Source organism: Sphaeramia orbicularis, chromosome 8 (assembly GCF_902148855.1).
Source record: "Sphaeramia orbicularis chromosome 8, fSphaOr1.1, whole genome shotgun sequence".
NCBI lineage: Eukaryota > Metazoa > Chordata > Actinopteri > Kurtiformes > Apogonidae > Sphaeramia > Sphaeramia orbicularis.
In genome coordinates this window covers 9189753-9209274 of record NC_043964.1, presented here as the reverse complement: position 1 = coordinate 9209274, position 19522 = coordinate 9189753, and the positions used below count along the sequence as shown (strand labels likewise).

General features: G+C 35.7%; 1 protein-coding gene across 1 annotated transcript in view; it reads left to right on the top strand.

Annotated features, from left to right (window-relative positions):
- LOC115424983 (protein tweety homolog 2-like) overlaps positions 1 to 15450 on the top strand; it is a 41691-nt gene extending 26241 nt beyond the window's left edge. Inside the window, exons 5-9 of the mRNA XM_030142408.1 lie at positions 31 to 123; positions 11448 to 11590; positions 11721 to 11906; positions 11986 to 12064; positions 15020 to 15450. Coding sequence (XP_029998268.1) covers positions 31 to 123; positions 11448 to 11590; positions 11721 to 11906; positions 11986 to 12064; positions 15020 to 15100 — 582 coding nt within the window. The 3' untranslated portion in view covers positions 15101 to 15450. The remainder of the gene's footprint in view (positions 1 to 30; positions 124 to 11447; positions 11591 to 11720; positions 11907 to 11985; positions 12065 to 15019) is intronic.
- Positions 15451 to 19522: the final 4072 nt, after the last annotated feature.

Below are 19522 nucleotides of genomic sequence, written 5' to 3'. Positions count from 1 at the left end.
TCTCCTTTTTTTTTATACCTTGTTATACAGAAAGACCTTTTGGGGATCCAGCAAATGTTGAACTCCACTGAGTTCAGTCTACACCAGCTAACAGCCTTCCTTGACTGCCGCGGGCTACATAAGGTAAGGTCAGATTTCAGCTAGGACATTTTTTAATGGGGCCGCTTTGTAGCATAGCTCAAAGCCACTTAGAGGACCGACTCCTCTGATTCTCAAACTTATCTCTATGTACTTCCCTTTGACCGTTTATATAAATCATTGCAATTGGAAGTACACTCTGTATCTTCTTGACGGCTCTTCAACAGCTGCAGTTTTTCTAAGTTAAAAGTTTAACTTTACTTTTGCAGCCTTTAAAGTTCTATCTTGAGGAAGGAATGAGACATCTTTTGAACCAGCAAAGCAATTTACAGTGTACAGTAGGGATGGGAATTGATAAGAATTTAACCATTACGGTTCCATTATGGATTTTTCTTATCGATCTGATTCCTTATCGATTCACTTATCGATTCTCATTTGGTGAGGGAATAAAAGAGTACAAATGCACAGAAAATATAACATATGCAGTATACACAAATAATAATAACAGATGACGCTGGGCCTGGTTCAGGGGTGGGGGTGGGGGGTGGGGGTCACACTTATATTCTCCCGAGACCCAGTAAGTAAACATTTTCGTCATTTTACATTAACCCTTTCATGCATGAATTGTGAGAACCTTCGTCAAGATTTTTTACTTCAGTGTTTTTATTCCTCCTTAGGCATTAAAAAAACCATGCGATCAAGTTTTTTTTTTTCCTACGGAGTTACAAAAATATCCATGCATTTAATTTTTGAAGTAAAGAAGCATATGTTTAAAACCCAATATAAGAAAGTGATATGAAAACAATGAAATAAAAACATTTTTAATGCTGCTAATCTGACGTCTTCTCACATTTTAACATATTCTAATGCTAGTAATTACTCACTTCATGGAGATAATATGCGAAAAAAATAAATTCTTGTCTAACAAATAACAATTGATTTACACTTAAACATGTTAGTGCAGATCAGGTTTATCAAGAACAGCAAAGTTACAGTAATGACTGTAACTGTAATTGTGAGAACCTTAGTCAAGATTTTTTCCTTCAGTGTTTTTATTCCTCCTTAGGCATGAAAAAAACAATGCGATCGAGTTTTTTTTTCCTACGGAGTTACAAAAATATCCATGCATTTAATTTTTGAAGTAAAGAAGCATATGTTTAAAACCCAGTATAAGAAAGTGATATGAAAACAATGAAATAAAAACATTTTTAATGCTGCTAATCTGACGTCTTCTCACATTTTAACATATTCTAATGCTAGTAATTACTCACTTCATGGAGATAATATGCGAAAAAAATAAATTCTTGTCTAACAAATAACAATTGATTTACACCTAAACATGTTAGCGCAGATCAGGTTTATCAAGAACAGCAAAGTTACAGTAATGGTCTGAATGTCAGTGTATGGGATGGTGCGTAAGTGTTCACTGTGTCGGCTGATATGGAACTAAAACAACGAAACCCATGAATATACAAGAGAACAGCTGGAGAAGAACTTTTCCACTGGAATGGACTATGCATGAAAGGATTAAATAATTGCCTTGACTGGAAACAGCATGATGCAACAGTTCTGTCAGATACTTTTTTTTTTTTTTTTTAAATGTATATAGTATTCTTTTCAGTGGACTTCTTTTTTTAAGTAAAGTTGTGAAACTCTTGTTCACTACAGAGGACAAAAATGCATAGCTGGGTCTCAGGAGGATATGACCGTACAAAGTGAAAGTCAAACTTGCTTTACTAATTCCTCTATGTCTCATGCTGTTATGTATCTCATTTTTCTTTTCCCTATCTTCGGAAACTTTTATTTGAGGGGGCAGGACATTTGCACCCCCCCCACACACACACACAAACCAGGCCCAGATGACACCCTGGTGTTTGCTCTGCCACTAGATTCACAAGCATCGCTAACACCCCCACCCCCACCGCGTACATGTGCAACCACAATGTAAATATGTAAATACCATTTCAATTTTTAGAACATTTAATTCTAAATTCTCTATTTATATAAATAACAGATTTTTTCGTTTTTCTTTTTATTTCACTCTCACTTGTGGTTTTTTTTTTCTACCTGTTTTTTGCATTAGTGTATTGTATGTTACTGCTGTCAACTGTGAAATTTTCCCATGGTGGGATCAATAAAGTCTTATCTTATCTTATCTTATCTTATCTTAACTTACCTTACCTTACCTTTACTTATCTTATCTGTACCTTCATTATCTTATCTTATCTTATCTTATCTTATCTTATCTTATCTTATCTTATCTCATCTTATCTTATCTTATCTTATCTTAACTTACCTTACCTTACCTTTACTTATCTTATCTGTACCTTCATTATCTTATCTTATCTTATCTTATCTTTTCTTATCTGCACCTTCATCATCTTATCTTATCTTAACTTACCTTACCTTACCTTTACTTATCTTATCTGTACCTTCATTATCTTATCTTATCTTATCCTACCTTATCTTTTCTTATCTGTACCTTCATTATCTTATCTTATCTTACTCTATCTTACCTTATCTTACCTAACCTTACTATACTTTACTTTTTTCTTTTCTTATCTTACCTTACCTTATCTTACCTTACCTTAACTTACCTTTTCTTTTCTTTTCTTATCTGTACCTTCATTACCTTATCTTATCTTATCTTATCTTATCTTATCTTATCTTGTCTTATCTTATCTTATCTTATCTTATCTTTCCTTACCTTACCTTACCTTACCTTACCTTTCTTCTTATCTTAACTTATCTTATCTTATCTTATCTTATTTTACCTTACCTTACCTTACCTTACCTTATCTAAGTAGCTTATCAAACATGTGACATTCCTGCAAAAGAATTACACGCTGTGTGCACAAATGTTTGAACATAATGGACGTATTTCCCGCCTTTGAAGAAATAAATGGTTTACAAGTGTTAAAAGTAGCCCTGGTGTCGTCTTTTTTTTTGCGTGAAATATAGCCATACTTTGGCTATATTTCTGCCTTGACGCCATGTTGGCTACATTCTAACCCAAAACAATGCAGCGTACGTGACGTCACCACGCATGCACAGCAAATGCGAAATCGATAAGCAGAATTGTTAAGCAGGCAGAAAAACTTTCTCGATTCCCATCCCTAGTCTACAGCTTTATCATACCTGTATGAGTGCATATAGACGAGGTATTGGGGTTTGTTGCAGATGTTTGCCAGATGGTATTTCAGTGAGAGACAGTCACCATGCCAACTGTAACATTATAATACTCACATGTGTTTGTGTGCGACAAATGACGTTCAGTAGCGGTGCGAATGCCACGGTCAGTATGCTTCTCTAAGTCATTAATCTGGTTTCAAAAGCAAAACGAACAAAGAATGCATCAATAACATGCACGTCATCATGGTAACATGAATGTCTAAGCATGTAGAGAGAAAACACACACTTAGAAGGAAAAGTCTGAATGCTTCATTTGAATCACAATCTGTGGACAAAGCAGCCAAGCGTATGTGTGTTTTCAAAACTATCTGTGAAATGACTGTGGCACTATTATTTATTCTTGATACATAAGCTGTAACTGGGGCTCGGTATGCAATCATTGCAGCTGGTCAAAGGTGATTACTGATGTGTAAAGATAGGAATATAAAGAGGAATGTGCATGAAAACAAAGTCATTCCAACTTTATATAAAACAGAAAATTAAAGAAATACATTTTAAGATCCCCAAAAGACATGCAGTTGCGGAAAAAATTATTAGACCACCCCTTGTTTTCTTATGGTCCAACTAAAGGTGCATTTGTTTGGACAAATACAATGATAATAACAAAAATAGCTCGTAGTAGTTTATATTTCAGAGCTGATATCTATTCATTTTCCATGGTTTTCTTGATAATAACCGTAATCACTTAAATTCTTACATCAATATGTCCTTTTTTCCCATCGATCTTTGCATGTTGTTTGTTGTCGTCTTATGATATAAGTAAGTGTGTTGTCCATGTTGTGAATTTCTTCCACAATGTCTCTCCAATTATTTAGGGTAGAGGGGGGGTTCTCTTTACACCATTTTCGTGTGATGGCTTTTTTAGACGCTACCAAGAGGATTTTAATCAAATATTTTGTCCTTACTGGATGTGTTGCTTCCTGTTAAATATAACCATTTTTACCTCTGCCAAAGAACAGGGGAGATGTGTTTTTATCAGGGTTTGTCTGTTTGTTTGTCTGTTAACAAGATAACCCACAAAGTTATGGATGGATTTTGTTGAAATTTTCAGGAAATGTTGATACTGGCACAAGGAAGAAATGATTAAATTTTGGTGGTGATCGGGGGGGTGTTGTTTGTTTGTTTTTTTGTTTGTTAGCTAGGTAACTCAAAAAGTTATGGAAGGATTTTGTTGAAATTTTCAGGAAATGTTGATACTGACACAATCAACAATTTATTACATTTTGGTGGTGATGTGGGGGTGGGGGGGTTGATCTGCGTTGGTGGAGGTCTGTGCTCTCTGAGTGCTTTTCTAGTTTGTGTGTGTGTTTGTTTGTCTGTTAGCAAGATAACTCAAAAAGTTAGTGACGAATTTTGATGAAATTTTCAAGAAATGTTGATACTGACACAAGGAAAAAATTATGAAATTTTGGTGGTGATCGGGGGGGGGGGGGGGGGGGGGGCAGATCTGCCTTGGCAGATATCTCAGTGTGCTTTTCTAGTTTTTGATGATTTTTGATGGTCTAATAATTTTTTCCATGACTATATGAATAAAATTATCTGAGTAGCACATCAGCCCATGTCATGTTTAACTGTATCCTCCATTACTCCAGCGAAGTTTTAGGGCACAGGTGTCAAACATGTGGCCCAGGGGCCATATCCAGCCTGCCAAAGGGTCCAATTAGGATGAATGTCCAAGTAGGATGAATTTGTTAAATGCAAAAATTACACTCAAGATATTAACAATCAATGGTTTTACTTTAGGGGCCATAAAAAGCCCTACTTTAGTCTCAAGTGGGTCAGATCAGTAAAATACTACCATAAAAACCTACAAATAACGACAATTCCAAATTTTTCCTCTGTCTTAGTGTAAAAAAAAAAAAAGTGAAATTACATGAAAACGTGTAAATTTACAAACTAGCCTTTCACAAAAAAATATGAAAAACTAGAAATGTGTTAAGAGAAGCAAGTGCAATTCTACTAATATTCTGCCCGTTACTAAAATATTTTGTGAATTTGCAGATCCATTGTGATCTGTAAGTTGTAATGCACATGTAAAAATGATAAGCAGAGGCAAAATAGGGTTAAAACTGCACTTATTTTTCTTAATAAATGTCAGTTTTTTCATGATTGTTCATGTTATTCACGTTTTTAAAAGGACAGTTTATAGATGTAAACATTTCCATAATGTAATTTTACTTTTTTTTACTATAACACACACTGAAATGTTTGGAGTTGGCATAATTTATATATTATTATGTGATTAATTCACTGGTCTGGCCCACTTCCGATCATATTGGGAGGATGTGGCCCCTGAACTGAAATGAGTTTGACACCCCTGTTTTAGGGTGTAATTCCACTTTATAGATGCCATCTCTGGGCTTAGAAACAAGACAAGTCATTCACTACAATTTCTACCTCAAAGCAGCGCAGTTTTTTTGTTCATGCTATTATTCTGAGCTGATGCTGCCAATAATTGACTTCCTGTATCCATCCTCAGAACTACCAGAACTATGATTACATTTTGGTGGTGATCGTGAGGGCCTGGGGGGGGGTGTTTGTTTGTCTGTTAGCAAGATAACTCAAAAAGTTGTTGATGGATTTTGATGAAATTTTCAGGAAATATTGATACTGACACAAGAAACTAATGATTAAATTTAGGTGATTATTGGGTGGGGGGGCAGATCTGCCTTGGCAGAGGTCTGCGCTCTCCGAGTTCTTTTCTAGTTTTTTTTATTACTTTTGATGGTCTAATTATTTTGTACGTGACTGTATGAACAAAATAATCTGAATAGCACATCAGCCCGTGTCATGTTTACCTGTATTCTCTATTACTCCAGTTAAGTTTTAGGGTGTAATTCCACTTTATATTTATTTATTTAGTTAGTTAGTTAGTTCATGGTTGTGGATTTCATCAGTAACATTCAGTAATCATCAAGTAAACAAACTTGTACACAACTATGCTCAAAAAGGAGCTGGATGAAGAAAATCTTATATTTCCTGCCCCCCCCCCCCCCCCCCCCCCCTTCTAAATAATAATAACCTTAATGGTTAGTCATACACAACTAGCTTTAAAATCATACTGTATAAAGTCAGACAAACCAACTAAATACATCCAAAGATAGTACCAAATGAAAACAAAACCAAGTGCAAAACTACATATCCAGAAAGTACAAAACATAGGTAAATATAAACCTGATGAAATGATGCAAAAACATTTTACCAGTCCAAAGCAAGAAAATAAATATGTCACAAAATACAAAACAAATACGAAGCCAGATGTAAGACTTATAACTGTTCATATAATCTCATTGTTCTTTCTTTATACACTTTTTTTCAGTTGGAATATGTTTTTACAGTCCTTCAAGTCATTATAAAGAGAATTTATAGATGCCATCTCTGGGCTTAGAAATAAAATAAGTCATTCACTACAATTTCTACCTCAAAGCAGGACTGTTTTTTTGTTCATGCTATTATTCTGAGCTGATGCTGCCAATAATTGACTTCCTGTATCCATCCTCAGAACTACCTGGATGCCCTAATAGGTGTGTGTTATGATGGGGTGGGGGCGACGAATTTTGATGAAATGTTGATAGTGGCACAAGGAACATATGATTACATTTTGGTGGTGATCGGGGGGTTGGGGGGTTGTTTGTTTGTTTGTCTGTTAGCAAGAAAACTCAAAAACTATTGGAAGGATTTTGATGAAATTTTCAGTAAATGTTGATACTGACACAAGGAACAAATTATTAAATTTTGGTGGTGATCTGGGGGGGGCAGATCTGCCTTGGCAGACATCTCAGAGTGCTTTTCTAGTTTTTGATGATTTTTGATGGTCTAATAATTTTTTCCACAACTGTATGAACAAAATTATCTGAGTAGCACATCAGCCCATGTCATGTTTACCTGTATCCTCTATTACTCCAGTTAAGTTTTAGGGTGTAATTCCACTTTATAGATGCCATCTCTGGGCTTTGAAACAAGATAAAGTCATTCACTACGATTCTACCTCAAAGCAGGACTGTTTTTTTGTTTGTGGTGTAATTCTGAGTTAATGCTTCCAATAATTGACTTCCTGTATCCATCCTCAGAACTACCCGGATGCCCTTATCGGTGTGTGTTATGATGGGGTGGGGGTGACGAATTTTGATGAAATTTTCAGGAAAGGTTGATAGTGGCACAAGGAACGTATGATTACATTTTGGTGGTGATTGGGGGGGTGTTTGTTTGTATGTTTGTCTGTTAGCAAGATAACTCAAAAACTATTGGAAGGATTTTGATGAAATTTTCAGGAAATGTTGATACTGACACAAGGAACTAATGATTAAATTTAGGTGGTGATCTGGGGGGGGGGGGGGGCAGATCTGCATTGACGGAGGTCTGCGCAGTGCTTTTCTAGTTTTTGATGACTACTGATGGTCTAATAATTTTTTCCACGACTGTATTGCAAAATATTCTGAGTTGTACATCAGCCCATGTCATGTTTAACTGTATCCTCTATTACTCCAATGACATTTTAGGGTGTAATTCCACTTTATAGATGCCATCTCTGGGCTTAGAAACAAGATAAAGTCATTCACTACGATTTCTACCTCAAAGCAGGACTGTTTTTTTTTTTTTTTTGTTCATGCTATTATTCTGAGCTGATGCTGCCAGTAATTGACTTCCTGTTTCCATCCCCCAATTCTAAATGTTTCCTCTGTCTTAGTGTAAAAAAAAAAAAAAAGTGAAATTACATGAAAATGTGTAAATTTACAAACTAGCCTTTCACAAAAATATGAAAAACTAGAAATGTGTTAAGAGAAGTAAGTGCAATTCTACTAATATTCTGCCCGTTACTAAAATATTTTATAAATTTGCAGATCCATTGTGATCTGTAAGTTCTAATGCACATATACAAATGATAAGCAGAGGCAAAATAGAGTTAAAACTGTACCTATTTTTCTTAATAAATGTCAGTTTTTTCATGATTGTTCATGTTATTCACAGTTTATAGATGTAAACGTTTCCATAATGTAATTGTGTGTTTTTTACTATAACACACATGGAAATGTTTGGAGTTGGCATTATTTATATATTATTATGTGATTAATTCACTGGTCCGGCCCACTTCCGATCATACACCCCTGTTTTAGGGTGTAATTCCACTTTATAGATGCCATCTCTGGGCTTAGAAATAAAATAAGTCATTCACTACGATTTCTACCTCAAAGCAGGACTGTTTTTTTGTTCATGCTATTATTCTGAGCTGATGCTGCCAATAATTGACTTCCTGTATCCAGCCTCAGAACTACCTGGATGCCCTAATAGGTGTGTGTGTGTTATGATGGGGTGGGGACGACGAATTTTGGTGAAATGTAGATAGTGGCACAAGGAACATATGATTACATTTTGGTGGTGATCGGGGGGGGGGGCGTGTTGTTTGTTTGTCTGTTAGCAAGAAAACTCAAAAAGTTATTGACAGATTTTGATGAAATTTTCAGGAAATGTTGATACTGACACAAGGAACAAATTATTAAATTTTGGTGGTGATCTGGGGGGGGGCAGATCTGCATTGACGGAGGTCTGCGCAGTGCTTTTCTAGTTTTTGATGACTACTGATGGTCTAATAATTTTTTCCACGACTGTATTGCAAAATTATCTGAGTTGCACATCAGCCCATGTCATGTTTAACTGTATCTTCTATTACTCCAATGATGTTTTAGGGTGTAATTCCACTTTATAGATGCCATCTCTGGGCTTAGAAACAAGATAAAGTCATTCACTACAATTTGTACCTCAAAGCAGGACTGTTTTTTTTTTTTGTTCATGCTAATTCTGAGCTGATGCTGCCAATAATTGACTTCCTGTATCCATCCTCAGAACTACCTGGATGCCCTAATAGGTGTGTGTTATGATGGGGTGGGGGCGACGAATTTTGGTGAAATGTAGATAGTGGCACAAGGAACATATGATTACATTTTGGTGGTGATCGGGGGGGGGGCGTGTTGTTTGTTTGTCTGTTAGCAAGATAACTCAAAAAGTTATTGACAGATTTTGATGAAATTTTCAGGAAATGTTGATACTGACACAAGGAACAAATTATTAAATTTAGGTGGTGATCTGGGGGGGGGGGGTGATCTGCATTGACGGAGGTCTGCGCAGTGCTTTTCTAGTTTTTGATGACTACTGATGGTCTAATAATTTTTTCCACGACTGTATTGCAAAATATTCTGAGTTGTACATCAGCCCATGTCATGTTTAACTGTATCCTCTATTACTCCAATGACATTTTAGGGTGTAATTCCACTTTATAGATGCCATCTCTGGGCTTAGAAACAAGATAAAGTCATTCACTACGATTTCTACCTCAAAGCAGGACTGTTTTTTTTTTTTTTTGTTCATGCTATTATTCTGAGCTGATGCTGCCAGTAATTGACTTCCTGTTTCCATCCCCCAATTCTAAATGTTTCCTCTGTCTTAGTGTAAAAAAAAAAAAAAAGTGAAATTACATGAAAATGTGTAAATTTACAAACTAGCCTTTCACAAAAATATGAAAAACTAGAAATGTGTTAAGAGAAGTAAGTGCAATTCTACTAATATTCTGCCCGTTACTAAAATATTTTATAAATTTGCAGATCCATTGTGATCTGTAAGTTCTAATGCACATATACAAATGATAAGCAGAGGCAAAATAGAGTTAAAACTGTACCTATTTTTCTTAATAAATGTCAGTTTTTTCATGATTGTTCATGTTATTCACAGTTTATAGATGTAAACGTTTCCATAATGTAATTGTGTGTTTTTTACTATAACACACATGGAAATGTTTGGAGTTGGCATTATTTATATATTATTATGTGATTAATTCACTGGTCCGGCCCACTTCCGATCATACACCCCTGTTTTAGGGTGTAATTCCACTTTATAGATGCCATCTCTGGGCTTAGAAATAAAATAAGTCATTCACTACGATTTCTACCTCAAAGCAGGACTGTTTTTTTGTTCATGCTATTATTCTGAGCTGATGCTGCCAATAATTGACTTCCTGTATCCATCCTCAGAACTACCTGGATGCCCTAATAGGTGTGTGTGTGTTATGATGGGGTGGGGACGACGAATTTTGGTGAAATGTAGATAGTGGCACAAGGAACATATGATTACATTTTGGTGGTGATCGGGGGGGGGGGGCGTGTTGTTTGTTTGTCTGTTAGCAAGAAAACTCAAAAAGTTATTGACAGATTTTGATGAAATTTTCAGGAAATGTTGATACTGACACAAGGAACAAATTATTAAATTTTGGTGGTGATCTGGGGGGGGGGGGTGATCTGCATTGACGGAGGTCTGCGCAGTGCTTTTCTAGTTTTTGATGACTACTGATGGTCTAATAATTTTTTCCACGACTGTATTGCAAAATTATCTGAGTTGCACATCAGCCCATGTCATGTTTAACTGTATCTTCTATTACTCCAATGATGTTTTAGGGTGTAATTCCACTTTATAGATGCCATCTCTGGGCTTAGAAACAAGATAAAGTCATTCACTACGATTTCTACCTCAAAGCAGGACTGTTTTTTTTTTTTTTTTTTTTTGTTCATGCTATTATTCTGAGCTGATGCTGCCAATAATTGACTTCCTGTATCCATCCTCAGAACTACCTGGATGCCCTAATAGGTGTGTGTTATGATGGGGTGGGGGCGACGAATTTTGGTGAAATGTAGATAGTGGCACAAGGAACATATGATTACATTTTGGTGGTGATCGGGGGGGGGGCGTGTTGTTTGTTTGTCTGTTAGCAAGATAACTCAAAAAGTTATTGACAGATTTTGATGAAATTTTCAGGAAATGTTGATACTGACACAAGGAACAAATTATTAAATTTAGGTGGTGATCTGGGGGGGGGGGTGATCTGCATTGACGGAGGTCTGCGCAGTGCTTTTCTAGTTTTTGATGACTACTGATGGTCTAATAATTTTTTCCATGACTGTATTGCAAAATTATCTGAGTTGCACATCAGCCCATGTCATGTTTAACTGTATCTTCTATTACTCCAATGACGTTTTAGGGTGTAATTCCACTTTATAGATGCCATCTCTGGGCTTAGAAATAAAATAAGTCATTCACTACGATTTCTACCTCAAAGCAGGACTGTTTTTTTTGTTCATGCTATTATTCTGAGCTGATGCTGCCAATAATTGACTTCCTGTATCCATCCTCAGAACTACCTGGATGCCCTAATCGGTGTGTGTTATGATGGGGTGGAAGGGCTCCTCTACCTGTCTTTGTTCTCTCTGCTGGCCGCCTGTGCACTCTCTGCCATGCTGTGCACGGTTCTCAGACTGTGGACTATAATGGGCAGCAGGTCAGCACCGAGCGACCCCCTTATGCCATTACTCACACTGCTCGCTGTGCACTCGTCTCAAGTGTTAACTCATGCACTCTCTCCATCTCTTGTCTGTGCGCAATGTACTCCTGTTTCAACTTTCATCCAGGGATAAGGAATATGACGACATAGACGAGGAGGATCCCTTCAACCCTCAAGCGCGGCGGATTTCATACAACTCCAGAAGGTCTAACATCCACAGTTTCTGTAGCTATACCAGTAGCCTCGGCAGCCAGACCAGCCTTCATCCACCTCCGCAATACGCTTCTAATGTTATGCCGCCCCCTGAATACATGTAAGATGGATATATAATGACTGTATATTTGCATTTCTATCTTCAACCTTTACCACCTTTTTTTCTTGCTGTGTCACAGGAATCAGGCCATGCTGTTCGGAGGCAGTCCTCGGTATGAGAACGTACCACTGATAGGGGGAGGATCCCCGCCGCCCTCGGTGCGTTGGACCTATGAGGGTCTGGTGTCTCTGGTATAATGGTGGTGGTGGCACTGCTGACCTCAAAGTGCTACAGCGCTAACATGAAGCATGCACTTCAGCTCTATGTACCTAACAATGCATGTGCCCTCTACTCTAACTGTCAACACCCAGTGAAGGGAGATAGTATCTGTGACTTCCAGGCGATGGAACACTGCCCTCTTCTGGCCGTTGAATGAAATACACTCCTTTTGTTTTTAGCCTGGTAATGTTTCAACGCAGATACAAACATCAGGATCTAAGTGTATGCTAATGTGCGTTTTAACTGTTGCCTTGAACTGGATTTGTGGCCATTATAAAGCAACAGTTTAGTCCATGGGTGTCAAACTCATTTTAGTTCAGAGGCCAAATTCAGCCAAATTTGGTCTGCAGTGGGCCGGACTAGTAGAATAATAACAGAATTCTATCGAAATAATGTCAACTCCAAACTTTCCTTACATGATGAAAAAGTTTACATCTACAAACTGCCCTTTAAAACAATGTGAATAACATTGACAACCTACAACTGAAGAAAAATCAGTGCAATTTGAACAATATTCAGTCTCAGTTTATCATTGACGTCATGTTCATTACAACTTACAGATCACAGTGGATCTACAAATACACTAAATATTCAGTAACAGACAGAATATTATTAAAAGTACACTTATATTTACCTCCGCCAAGGAGGTTATGTTTTTGCCAGGGTTTGTTTGTCTGTCCGTTAGTGTGCAACATAACTCAAAAAGTTATGGACAGATTTTGATGAAATTTTCAGGGTTTGTTGGAAATGGGATAAGGAAGAAATGATTAACTTTTGGGGGTGATCCGGAAGAAATCCTGGATTCTGGATCACTTTGAAATTTTCGTTAACATTGTGGTAAATGGGGCCAAAATTTTCGTTTCCCAATATCTCGCTTAATTATTGACCAAAACTCATGAAATTTAACTCAGGAATTGACAATGGGGTCCTCTATCACATTTCAAAGGCTGATCCGGATCTGATCCAGAAGGCGGATTTTATTTAAAAAAATAAATGTAGGATTTGTATCACCGATTATGTGGGGAATTTTTGCGCTTGGCGGAGGTCTGCGCTCTCCCAGTGCTTTTCTAGTTCTTCAGACATTTCAGGTTTTTTCATATTTGTTCAGAATATTTACGTTTTCTGTGAAATTATAGAGTTTATTTTAGTGTAAATACAGGAAAATTACATGAAAATATTGACATTTACAAAAAGAAAAAATTGGAGTTTTAAGAATTTATAGGTTATTATGATCATATTTTTCCCGGTCTGTATGTGGAACCTGAACCACAATTTTCTGTGATCATCTTCAGTGTAATTTTTGCATTTTCACAAATTCATCCTGCTTCCTGATTGGAACCTTTGGCAGGCTGCATTTGGCCCCAGGGCCGCATGTTTGACACCCCTGGTTTAGTCCATATGAAGCTGTTACGTATCATGCATTTTACAAACAAATACCATCTATCTACTCGTCCTCACACCTCATATCTTGGTTTTAATCGACAAGCCCGTATAGGCGTTTGTTGTGTCGTCATAGCCGGAGCTAAATAATAGATAGCAACTGGAAAAAACTGCAGTTCAGGTTTATTTCAGGTGAAGTTTCTTTTTTTCTGTTAAGTTTTTTGTTTGCTTGCCTCACTCAGGGCTTGAACTGCATTCACAGCATGGCATAGACTTGAAACATCTTTGAAGGATTGGGAAAAAAAACAGAAAGACAAAGAAAAGGGGGGAGGGAGAGAGAGAGGGAGGGAGGGAGGGAGACAGAGAGAGATTTATTTACAATTTTACACCGCCGCTGTGAGACCAATTTTGAGCGGACATCTTTCTCATTCAGTCGTAAGAAGTGACATTTAAAAAAAAAATCTATGCATTATCTGTTTATTGTTATTATTTCTTAACCCATAAAGACTCAGCACTACTTTTGTCATTTTACTCTCTATTTAACCTTTCTTAAGTGATTTATCACCATTTATTATAATATTATTCTCTGTGTTTGGCATTTTTTCTATGACAGTCAGGTGCTTAATTCGCTGATCATGTAGAATTCCATAAAAGTTCCGGTTAAAGTTGAGGATTATTATATCAGAAACAGAGAAAAATTAAGAAAAAGTGACTTTTTCAGGAAAGATATCAACAACTGTATGTAAAAACAAGTATCTACAACCACTGTCATTGATTTAACTCCATGGGTTTTACTGGTGAATCAATGTTGTAGAAGATGGTGGTGTTTCCATGGTAACTACAGAGCCTCTGAATGTCCGAATGGGTCGTATCTGATGACCACAAACTGTATTTTACACCAATTATTTACATGTATTGATAGGTTTAGTGGTTCAGAAGTTATTAAACCTTTTCTATCAGTAGATGCTTTTGGTTTCCAGTGGGTGTTTTGGATCTTTATGGGTTAAACATCATTGTGCTTTTTACGTTGCCTTAAACAATATTAACCCGTGTTCTTTCACTAACCTTGTTTTACTTTCATTCTCGTACTCAGACTTTTAAAAACCGTAAGTTTTCTGTGGCTTAACTGCTTTTTGATTTGTTTGATTTCATTTTCATCCCACTCCTTGAAACAGCCTGTGGGTTTTCCTAATAAACCGAACTCTATTGAATATTTGATCCAATAACCCAAACTGCACAAACCCCCGTGAAACCTCTGTACCTCAGCTGTGTGACCTTTGACCTTCTGGCTCTGTGTTACATGTGAGTGTAATTATCGTGCGACCCCCCAGACCCATGACCTCTGTCCGTCTAACTCTTAATTCCCTACTTTTTCTTCAACCCCTTTGTCTGATAACACATCCTCATTTAATGCAGCTCATGATCGGAACAGTTCCTTTTAACTTATCGCACATTTTAATTTTTTATCTCATTGTATTTGAAGGTAATGACTGACTCTCCTCTTTTCCTTGCAGTACTCGCCCAGTATGAGGACCACCTATCTATCTATGACTGAAGCTCAGATCAGGCACTTTGGGACTGACTTCCAGGTGTAGCCTGAAATCTACTGAATCATTGAATACTTTTCAGAGAAGCACAATCTGAAACTCTGAACTCATACCAAGGAGGATGTCTTCACGGCATAATCCTGTTTACAGGAGCTGTAGCCCACCGTCCTCATCTGAGATATAAAATGAGGCAATTACCTCAGTACCACTCCACTGTTGTGCTACCGGAGCCCTGGGTACAGTATTGAACAGAGGGAGCTGGTGTTACTGTTATCGTTACAACATATGAACGTTACTATTAGCCAAAAACTAAGAACCTTTGAACTGATTGGAGTTTTGCTTTTTGCTTTTGAGTGGCTTTGCATGGACATGATGATCATGAAGGACAGTATTTGTATAATGAGCAAAAATATACAGGGTGGGGAAGCAAAATTTACAATATTTTGAGGCAGGGATTGAAAGACAGTGTATGACCAATTAGTTTATTGAAAGTCATGAGAATTTATTTGCCGCAAGGAAATTTAGGTAACACTTTACTTGAAGGTGTAGTTTATAATGCATTAAGCACACATTCATAAGACATTATAATGCATTTATAATGCATTATAAAAGTCATTACAACAGTTTATGATCATGTACAACAACTTATACCAATGTTAATAAGGTGTTATAAGTGTAGGCATAATGTGTTATAAATTCAGCTTTCATAATGTTTTCTACATCCATACCAAAGTGACAACAGTGTTTGTAGGAAGAATCTCAGGTCCTGGGTTACAGAACACATTCTAACCATCATGACTCGAACCACACAGAGACACAGAGAACTGCTCTGACATGTAGTTTCTGAAACTGAATAATGCCTTAGAAACATCAGTAATAAGTTAAAGGATGACTGATGATATTATAACACAAGTATGATGACGTATGAGCTGTATCTGCTGGATCTAAGTAAAATGTAAGTCAAAAATTATACATCAAAGTGTTCTTAATAACTCTTTATTTTGCAAAAACAAAACATTAAAAGAACAGAGACAGTAAATAGAAGTGTTACATGTTGCTTTATACATAAATTAAAAATGTGGCAGCTCTAAATCTTTGTTAATTCAAACACATACTTTTTTTTTTGTTTTTTTTTTTTTTAATAAATATGAAATCCTTAAAATAGATGGCTATAGGGACCAGTGACAAAACCGAACAAAAGTTCCCCACCTAAAAAAAATAATTTCCTTCATGCTGCTTTGGTATGGTCGTATAAAACATTATGAAAGCTGCATTTATAATACATTATGCCTACACTTATAATACTTTCTTAACCTTGGTATAAGTTGTTTTACATGATCATAAACTGTTGTAATGACTTTTATAATGCATTATAATGTCTTATGAATGTGCGCTTAATGCATTATAAACTAGACCTTCAAGTAAAGTGTTACCAAAATGTACATTATAGAAAATGTTTTTATTCTATGTGTCCTCCTTCTTTCTCAATAACTGCCTTCACACGCTTCCTGAAACTTGCGCAAGTGTTCCTCAAATATTGGGGTGACAACTTCTCCCATTCTTCTTTAATAGTATCTTCCAGACTTTCTCATAATAGTTTTGCTCATAGTCATTCTCTTCTTTCCATTATAAACAGTCTTCATGGACACTCCAACTATTTTTGAAATCTCCTTTGGTGTGACGAGTGCATTCAGCAAATCACACACTCTTTGACGTTTGCTTTCCTGATTACTCATATGGGCAAAAGTTTCTGAAAAGGTATGGATAATAGTGTTAGGTATGATTATGACATCAATATATGTTTGGTTTCAAAACAATTGACGTAGTGCCTGCTGAGAAAAAACAACTAAATGTTCATTGTAAATTTTGCTTCCCCACCCTGTGAACGCACCATGTAGTAGCAGTAGGTGTTGCACAATATATACAGGGTGTCCCAAAAAATGTATACACACTTTAACCCTTTCATGCACAAATTATGACAACCATAATTGTTGTATTTGTTTCTTTCTTCTTGTTTTTATCCCCCCTTAGGCATGAAAAAAAAAGCAATTGAGTTTTTTTTAATGAAGTTACAAAAATGTCCATGCGTTTAATTTTTGAAGTAAAGAAACGTGTTTAAAACCCAATATCAGAAAGTGAGATAGTCGCTGAATTGACAGCAGCCATTGAACGTGAATGCATGCAAATACTAAGGGAATTCTTTTGTGATGTGTGCGATTCTAGTGCTTGGCGTTGTCAGCAGAGTCTGGACCAGAACGGATGTCACTTTGAGAACAGGCGGTGACAAATCTATAAAATGTAGTACAAATTCTTTATATTAACACCTACTTTACAATTATTTAAAGTGTGTATACATTTTTTGGACACCCTGATGGTGCGTTTATATTTTTGCTCAGTATATGTTTAGTGAAATGACCAAAAGACATTTGTAAAGGACTCACTATTTGGCAGTAACTCAATTGCTTGATATTTGAGGTCTTTGTGTAATTTTTAATGGAATAAAACAGATTTTTTTCAACTTTGTAAAACAGTAGCGACACCACTTTAAAAATGACAATTTCATTTTAACCCATAAACACCCAGTGCTACTTTTGTGACAACTCCCAAATGAATTTTTCTCTACATTTAACCTTTTTTAAGTTATTTATTTCCATTTAACATATAGTCGTAGAAAAAATCATTAGACCACCACTTGTTTTCTTCAATTTCTTGTTCATTTTAATGCCTGGTACAACTAAAGGTACATTTGTTTGGACAAATATAATGATAACAGCAAAAATAGCTCATAGTAATTTAATTTCAGAGCTGATATCTATCCATTTTCCATGTTTTCTTGATAATAACCAAAATCACTTCACTTCTTACATCAATATCTATGGCATTGTACTGACAAAAACAGTGCTTTTAGACATCCCATGTTTTCTTTTCTGTCTGTTTTAGTCACATGATACACACAGGAGTTAGTACTTGATTGCATAACCATTATTTTTGATGACTTTTGATGGTCTAAGAATTTTTTTTTTCTGCAACTGTAATATTATCCTCTCCATTTTGCCTTTTTTCAATGAAAATCAGTTATTTTCCAATATTTAATTTACTGATCATGTACTTTAAACATCATACAGATATTACATTTGAAGGTTATTAAACTATAAACATAGGATATTTAAGAAAAAGTGACTTTTTTCAGTAAAATATATCATTTAATGAACATAAACTAAGTGTGTCCATCCACTGTCATTGATCCAACACCATTTATTATAATATTATCCTGTGTTTTGCATTTTTTCAATGAAAATCGGGTATTTTCCAATATTTAATTTACTGATCATGTACTTTAAACATCATACAGATATTACATTTGAAGGTTATTAAACTATAAACATAGGATATTTAAGAAAAAGTGACTTTTTTCAGTAAAATATATCATTTAATGAACATAAACTAAGTGTGTCCATCCACTGTCATTGATCCAACACCATTTATTATAATATTATCCTGTGTTTTGCATTTTTTCAATGAAAATCGGGTATTTTCCAATATTTAATTTACTGATCATGTACTTTAAACATCATACAGATATTACATTTGAAGGTTATTATACTATAAACATAGGATATTTAAGAAAAAGTGACTTTTTTCAGTAAAATATATCATTTAATGAACATAAACTAAGTGTGTCCATCCACTGTCATTGATCCAACACCATTTATTATAATATTATCCTGTGTTTTGCATTTTTTCAATGAAAATCGTGTGTTTTCCAATATTTAATTTGCCGATTATGTAAATGTCCATAAAAGTTCAGATTAAAGTTGAGGATTATTATATCAGAATTAGAGAAAACTGAAGAAAAAGTGACTTTTTCAGGAAAGATGTCCAATCCAAACCAACTTTTTTTGTAAAGTAACCACAGTGGACCAAAGTGCTGTACAGAAAAATAAATAAAAAACAAAAATAACAGAGTAAATACAAGAATAGATTAAAAATAAATAAATAAAAATACAGAAGAATAGATAAAACCCAAATAAAAGAATAAAATACAAACATAAAAAGCTGTACAATTTAAAAACAACAAATAAGAACAATAAACCAATACCAAATAAAACAAGTTGTCAACAACTGAACGTAAAAACAACTATCTACGACCACTGTCACTGATCCAACTCCATGGGTTTTACTGGTGAATCAGTGTTGTAGAAGATGATGGTGTTTCCATGGTAACTACAGAGCTACTGGATGTCCAAATGGGTCATATTTAAAGACCATGAAAAGACGACAAACTGTATTTTACATCAATTATTTACATGTAGTGATAGGATTAACGCATCAACAGTGATTTACCTTTTTATATGAGTAAATAATTTTGGTCGCTGGTGGGTGTTTGGGTCTTTATGGGTTAAATTCAATATACTATTGTATGCTAAAGATAGTTGGTATTCGTTGAAATTCTGTCATTTCTAGATGTGT